Source organism: Etheostoma cragini, chromosome 10, assembly GCF_013103735.1.
Source record: "Etheostoma cragini isolate CJK2018 chromosome 10, CSU_Ecrag_1.0, whole genome shotgun sequence".
Taxonomy (NCBI): Eukaryota; Metazoa; Chordata; class Actinopteri; order Perciformes; family Percidae; genus Etheostoma; species Etheostoma cragini.
The window spans coordinates 4,508,258-4,516,376 of record NC_048416.1 but is presented as its reverse complement, the minus strand read 5'-3'; the positions used below and the strand labels follow the sequence as shown (position 1 = coordinate 4,516,376).

Here is an 8,119-nt window from a genome sequence, read left to right as displayed (position 1 = left end):
GAATCAGGTGATGTTATTATTAATAACTATTCACTCTGCAGAGGAGCCTTCTTTTAATGTTAGTGCTGCAGCCTCACATGAGATTAGTAAACCTAGCACTTTTTCGCCCCACAGGATTACACCTAAACAAAATAGATTACAGGTTCAATACCATTTCAACAGTAATATTATACTTATGATTAAATATGAAATATATACACTTATATACGGTTTTTTTTTTAAATATGTGTTCAAACTCGCTGTATGTGCGAGTGAGTATTTCCGCGGACCAGTTTGTGGTTTTTGCCTGGTGAATCGTAGTATCATGGCTCCATTCATGCTGCCTTTTCATAGTGGTGGTGCATGTGCTTAACGCTGAGTCAACCTACTATGAGTTCATTGAACCAACTCAAATAATCTGTTCTGGAACCAAAAATCTCAGGTTAAATCAATTCATAGTTTAGGTTAGACTCAGAGTTTGTTAAACCTCCTTTCTGAAACGGGCCCTAGGTCTTGGAGGCCACATGAAACATGAACACAAGGCAGTGGTGAAGGTGGGGTCAATAGGGACCAAACAGACTAATTTGGCCAGGGACCACTAACTAGTGATGGGACAATAAAGTGTCAAGAAGCTTCATGAACCATTTTCTTAATTTTCTATTTATTTTTTGCACACTAGATGTCTTTGAAAGCACACTGAAATGACATCCCTTGAGCCTTTTTCTTTAGACCAAGAGCGCCATGTAGAGGGTTTAGAAAAGAAAATGGTTCACAAATCTTTATGATTCTTCACTGGCCATTTCTACCACTAAGCTAGTACTCTAACAATGACAAATGTACAATGGATGACACAATGCAATCAAATTATCCAGGTTTCATAAACTAAATCCAAGTTATCCTCCTATCTTCATTAAAACATAGTTTGGATCTGCAGCACGTTGATACTTTTAGAAAGATACTTTTTGCTACGAGCATGGAGAGAAATCACACGGCAATTTGTTCTGAGGTTAAAATGTGTTTTATCTTTCATCAGTCGGCATCAGTGTTTCTTTAAAAATAAAAGATACATTAGATAAAAAGGTAAGCAAGCGAGGTCCTTATTGGACATAAAACTGAGGTTTTGCACCACTTAATTCAGAAAGCCATGAGAGGTTTCCTCCATTATACAGCATCATATCAGAGTGGCACTGGAAACATTGTGCCTGTAATTAGAGGAACACAATGTTATTTGCCGGGGAATCGTACAGACCTTTTCAGGCCCCTTATGAAACAGAATAAAAAAACATTACTTGAATCCAAATACAACCCCCGTACTTCTGCATTTACCACATTAAAGAACAAAAATGAAAACTATATTGTGATGGTGATGTTGGCTCACTGAACATCTGATGTGTTTTGTACACGATCCAGTGGTGTTGTACCAACATGTATTTGGTGTCAATGCAGAGAAATGGCGTACAATTAGGATGAGCAATAAAAAAAAAATCAATAATAAGAAATCAGGGCATTACATCACTAATGCACCCACAAACCCCAATTCATTATCTCTTTAATCAAAAGGATTGAACTCAGCATCTAGCATTAACCAAACAATCTGTCAAATTTTGAGGCATAACATTCAATATGGCCAGATTATAAGTGTCATACAGGTCCATTAAACTCACATCACTCCTCTTTGTTCTGCCCGGTTTGGTGTGGTGGGGAGGGACAATAGAGTCCCACGCCTGAAGGGCAGAGTTATACAAGCTTGGAAAGGGGCGTGGTCTTAGTCATGATTGACAGTCCGTGCAATGATGCAATTGAGGTGGAGACTTGTTATTTAACACAGCCCATAATACGTGGACCATTCTCCTTAAAACACTTTAAAAATATGGTAATACATCAAATATGATCTCTGTCTCACTTAGACCTCGGCTGTAGACTAACGCAAACTTAAATGTCTCCCTCATCTTCCATAGCAATAAAAAACTCTTCTTTCCAGTAATAATATCAATTTAACAGTTATAGCAGGCAACCTTATTTGTAGCACTCTACTTTACCAACAGTGGCTTCCAACTTAACCCTTGTATTGTCCTCAGGGCCAATTTGAATAAAATTTGGAATGAATTTTATGGCATTAAAAAAAAGTGACCAAAACCTCGGAAGAAATGACAAAAAAAAGGGAAAAAATCGCTGAAAAAACTGTTTTTGTATAATGTAAAATATGATGTACAATTTAATGTAAATATAATTGGGCTATGAATTAATAAAAGCGTAGAAAAAAACAGCTTAAACATCGGACAAAGCAAAAGATGATGGTTGATGGGAAGACAACACAAGGGTTAAACGGAATTAAGCAAACAATTTCATTTCACTAGCAAAAACAACATTCAAATTGTAGTTTGCGTCGAGTCACGTTTTCATTGTCCTAGTTTTTTTCCTCATTTCACATCGTCATTCCCTCTTCAATAGTTTCCCCCCGAAGGCCTTGAGAAGGTGCAGTGTATATAATCTCTAAACCATGAAGGGTTCTTTCTGACCCTGATGGGTTTCAGTATGTCACCATCCACTAGTTGTGCAGGTCCCGGCTCAGGTACAGGAACAGGACTTTTGATGGTGTATGTTACACTGTTAAGTAGCGTTTCATGTATGTCCGTCTTCCAGCACATACACACTTGCACCAGCTTTCCGTACCACCCTGGAAGGTCTATGGAACTTTGACCTTTGCCGTTTCTTGACATGGAAGGGTTTCCATATGCTCATTAGGCTTCCCCCTTTGATCCTTGGTACTTGTGCACCTCTCCTCACATCTGTGTAGGCTTTCGATTTGTTTTGTTTGAAGGTGACACGGTGGCGCATGCTGCTTCTCTGGCAGCAGGGTAGTTTAGCCTGCTGGACCGATGTTCACCTTTGTGCGCATTTTCCTGTTGAACACGACATATGGCGACACTGTTGTTGTACTGTGGGGAGTTGCACGGTACGTGAGCAGGAAATCCTGCATGAATGGTTTCCATTCTAGTGAGAAGTGTCTCTTTGGGACCGCGGTTCCAGAGTTCAGTGGCTCTTTTTGCGTGTGGATAATGCAAAGACACGTTCCCGTGTGCAATGTCTCTCACTGCTAGAAATTCTGCAAACTTGCTTTAAGTAAACTGAAAGTTTACTTTTCTATCAAGCAGCAAAAAAGGATTAGCGTCAACATCACAACGTCCTGCGGTGTGACTATTGCGCATGCAAACATCGCAATGTCAAAGCTAAAAAATAATATCGTTCAGCCCTATCCGATTATCAATAATGACTTCTATGGGGTTGCTGAAGCGGGCATACACAGTAGACAGGAAGGTGGTGACAGCCGGGGTTGTGACAGAGTGAAGAAAGGCTTTGTGTAATGTGTGATGGCAGTAAGTTCCTGGCACTATTCACATACCACAGCTAAGTCCTTCACTAAGAGAGCTTTCAGTTCTGTGTCCAGCAGAGCTACAAGCTCAGGCTCAGTCACTGGCTCTGCATTCTCTTCTGATAGGAGAGACAGTCAGCAGCATGGTTTTGTGCTCCTGCTTGACACACCACGTCGTACATGAAGCAGGAGTCTGGCTAATCACTGGATAATACACATTCCTGTGCGGCCAAGTCCTTTTGTGTGTAACGGTGTGATCAGGGCTTGGCTTTCTACAATGTAGTTCTTCCATTCTGCTGGGGTAGGTGATCATTTTATCAGGGTGCATTTGTGTTAGTATGGCCCCCAGACCATGATCTGAAGCATCTGCAGACACAGTTGTAGGAAGGCTGAGGTGAAAGACAGACAGTGCTGAGCTGTTTAGAATGTGAGTCTTGACCATGTCAAAGCTTGTCTGTGCTACTGCTGTCCACTGAGATATGTCGTCGCGCAGGCATTCTCGCATGGGCTCCACCAGAGATGCTTAGTTTGCACAAATTTCACATCCCACGCTGTGAGCCCCCAGGAATGAGCACAGTGTGGCGGCGTCGTTAGGCGTTCCAGCATCCGCAATAGCCTTGAGGTGATCTATGTCTGGCAGCAAACCCTGGGCTGAGATGGTGTGTCAAAGGAACCGCACGCTGGTCTTGTTGAAGTGGCATTTTTCATTGTTGAGCAGGAGGCCCGCATGCATTAGCATCCCCAAGCACTGTTTTGTTATAAATAAGTTGTTAAATGTAAGAAGTTAATTTGCCTCTAGTCTTAATGAGATCTCTGTTGACATTGCGGTCACTTTAAGACTCTCAGCTGGTAACCGCTATGTTGCATGAGCCGTAGTTGGGAAGAAAACAACCGCTACAAACAAATGGTTAAGTGATTTATGGTTGTAGTGTAGCAAGCCAACTACAGTTACTGTATATTTGCCTACATTTATGCCTAGAGTAGCATCGGTGGTATGTATTCATTCACTGTCTTACATGATTACATAGGTTCAAAGCTCATTAGTTTGATGTCAGTGTTGTTTTTTGTTAAGTTTTTATTAGAAATGTTCACAACCCCTGATGTTAGTGCTATGACTAACGTGAAACGGTTGCTAGGTAACTATAAGTCACAGGACAGGTTACAATCGTATGAATTAAGGAAATGTTGTTTACTTAAAAAATGTCTTTTTACAGCCTCACTTTCCCAATCACTGTCAGTCTAATAGTCATGAATTGTACTGTCTAACGGTAGAAAGGAAAAATTTGAATTAAATAAATTACATTATGATCGTTCCGTATGCTATATGCAAGCTGACACTTTCCTTGTGATTGTCATTAAACCTGTCTTCAGAGTCTTGATGTTAGGAGAGAGTTTTTGGGGCTGTCAGTGTGTAGAGCAATACCAAAGAGCCCAGGCACCGCCTGCAGATATCGGTCATGCTCATCCTTCTCTGTGCCATAGACTATGGCATCATCTGAGATAGTTCTGGACCCCCTTGAGGTCTTTCAGCACCAGAGACATCATCTTGGTAAACGCACTTGGGGCTAAATAAAGTCCAAATGGAACCCGACGGGACCTGAAAAGCCTGTTGCGAGTTATGCATCCAGTCATTTCTCTGCTTTCCTCTGCCAGTAACACCCGATGACAAGAAATCTCTCGTTAGCATTTGATAATGCTACATGCTTGTCTCAAAGTGATGCATGCGCGACTCAACTTTGCGCTCTCTTCACATTGGGCAGTTGCTTTGGTGTTTGGGAGTTCTTAAAAAACAAAACACCACTTTAAACGTTGTGTTAAAATGCGTTTTAACTCATGTTACTGAGATTGTAACGAGTATGATATCATCGGAATGTAATAAGTAATGAGTTTATATTACTGCGTTACAGCAAAAAGGAACACAATACTGTAATTGCGTTACATTTGTAACGCGTCACTGGTTATTTATTCATAAATTTATTTATCAATTTATTTATTTCTGCTTTATATATTTTTGTATTTATTTATTAATACATTCATTCAAACCTTTATTTATTTATTCCTATATTTATTTCTGTATTTATTAGTTTTTCCTGTATTTATATAAGCTTTTATTTATGCGTTCATATATTTAGACTTAGGTCATGTTCTGTCCTCCGTAGTTTTTATGTTTAAAAAAGGCTCTTAGTCCTAAACAGAAACGTCAACCGGTACTATTACTACTACGAAAATACTCAGCACCCACGTGTGCCAGAGTGCCTGTATGCTACATTCATTTAAAATGAAACATTGCAGTTGGTGCTAAGGGGAGCGTCTGTCATAGTGTGATTGGTCATGTTGCTGTCAGTCCCCTGCTCCATTGAGTCTTAATTTCCCACAAAGCTGATCGCGGTTACGTGTCACTTAAACTGTTCATCTCCAATCCTGTCTGTATTTGTGAGAGCTGCCGTTGTTCTGAGTTAAAAGATAGCCTACTTTATAATCAAGTTAATAGGCGTGTGTGTTCATGTTTCCTAAGCTTCTGAAATGGAAATCTTTGACTACTTAGTTTCTTAAAGGGCACCCGTGAGCACCCACCGAGGAAAACATAAATCTGAGCCCATGATGTACCATATAATCCCGGCCCAGACTTTGAATGTCATATAGCCCCTTTAATGCTGTAATAATAAACAGCGAATCCAAAAAGTCAATGCGGGCGGCTAGCTGCTGAACATAAGGCCGTTAATGCAAAACCTCACCCCTTGCGCTTTTTCCGCAAGTTGGTTATGGCAGAAGTTTATATGTTGCCGTGGCAACAGCACACTTAAACATTTGCTGCCACTTTGACCATACTGCTGTGGTTTGGATTCAAATGACCATTCCACTTCTAGGATGTTCTATTGATGTTGTATATGAATGACATCAGCTGGCAGGAAGTAAACATGGATTCGGACGGAATATTGGAATATTGCCTTTGTGACATCATAGAATGTAAATCCAAAGGCAAATAAGTAAAAGGATGAAGTCACTATAGGATAAACACAAGAATTGACAAAACTTTGAGGTTGAGGTTGTTATGAAGCTCAGAACTCACTCAGACGTAGTGAGCTGCACTGTAGAGAGAGTACTGAAAATACCCAATACAGCTAATTTATAAAGACATTTTGTTTTTGACAGTATGCTAAAATATGTCTCAGCAAGAGCAGTCCGGCACTCTCAGGCCTCTTAGTGATGAGAACGCAGCCCACCACCAAGAAAACGAGGTCCTATTCAGAAAGAACAGGGACCTCCAAAGACAGAACGGGGAACTCTGTGAAAACATCCAGGGCCTTCGTGAGGAGTTCCAGTACTCCAGAAAAAGCAATAGCATGGCTCTCCAAATACAGAACGAGGTGTTATGCACTGAAAATGCCACCCTACGCAAAGACGCTGACATCCTGCGCAGTGAAACAAAGGCTCTGTGCAACAAAATTGAGGAAACCTGCAATGAGAACAGAGAGGCGCAGGCTAAGTTAAAGGACTTGGAAATTGAGAACACGACTCTACACCAAAAATTAGAAGAACAGCACCTGAACATGCCTCTTCAAAAAGAAGTTCAACGGCTAAATAGAAGTCTGACAGAACAGGAAGTTGTTCATCTATTGGAGCAAGAAAACCAGTCATTGGGACAAGAACTACTTAGCTTGAAACAGGACATTCAAAAGATGACCCAAAGGTTTCAACATGAAAAGGATTCAATGGCACAAGAACACCAGGCTTTGAAAAGAGACCTACAGGAGGCCAAAGACGTTGCGCACAATTATAACATGATGACACAGGAAAATGAGTTTATAAACCAAGAAAATCATGCCCTGAAACAGGAAGTCAAGGCGCTGGAAAGAAAGTTGGGCAAAGGAGAAGAGGCCATCCTTGAAAAGAATGACGCTATTCTCAAACAGGCTCAGGAGCACAGAAGGGTTCTACAAGAACTCAAAGGCTTTGTACACAACTATGATGTAATGAGCCAATTAATCAAGACCCTGAAAGAAGACATCCAGGAGCTTACCAACAAGGTGCGTGATGGAGAAGAGGCCATGAGATGTGACCATGAGACTCTGCAACGAGAAGTGCAGGAGTTAAAAGACATTCAGCAAGAACTTAAGGTTTTTGAGCTCAAGTATTATACACTGAAAGAGGACAATGAGTCCACATGCAAACAAAAGAACAACCTGGAACAAGAACTTCAGGAGGTCAAGAACACGCTCAGACTAGAGACAGACTTGTGGGCTCGGGAGCAGCTCAATGCTTCTCAGAGGGAGAAATCGCTTTGTGAGGAAGTGCAGACGCTCCAGACTTATCTGAAGTTAAAGATGGAGAAAATTGAGGACATGCAGAGAGAAATCGAGTCCCTTACTGAGAGTCCTGAGGTGCAAGCCTTTAAAGTCAAGACCATTGCTGATCAGATCAATGCAGAGCATGTGGGAAAAAACCCAACGCACTAGAAGATATTGACCAAAAGTTGGCTTTTTTTACTTGTCTTCCAGTAACTTGTAAACTTTAGTTAACTCCCACCTTTGAGTTGTAGGCTCCGACGTATTTCCGATTAAATCTCAGGATGAATACACTTGTTGCAGAATGCTGTGCTACTCAATGCTACCATTAAATGATTGATTTAAAAACGGTTTGTTGTCGTCGTCAATGTGTTTATGTTGATGTTAATGTATTTACTTCCTTCCGTCTACACTTTGTCTTGACTAATACTGTAACAAGATCAAAGTCATACAATTCTTACAAAGCAAGATATACTGCATC

At 40.8% G+C, this 8,119-nt stretch overlaps 1 protein-coding gene across 1 annotated transcript; it reads left to right on the top strand.

Moving 5' to 3' along the window:
- The first annotated feature begins 6,422 nt into the window (after positions 1–6,422).
- LOC117951369 (protein Daple-like) lies at positions 6,423–7,809 on the top strand. The gene has a single exon (XM_034883069.1). It carries the CDS (start codon positions 6,517–6,519, stop codon positions 7,807–7,809), a length of 1,293 nt encoding a protein of 430 aa, XP_034738960.1. The 5' UTR covers positions 6,423–6,516.
- The last annotated feature ends 310 nt before the right edge of the window (positions 7,810–8,119 follow it).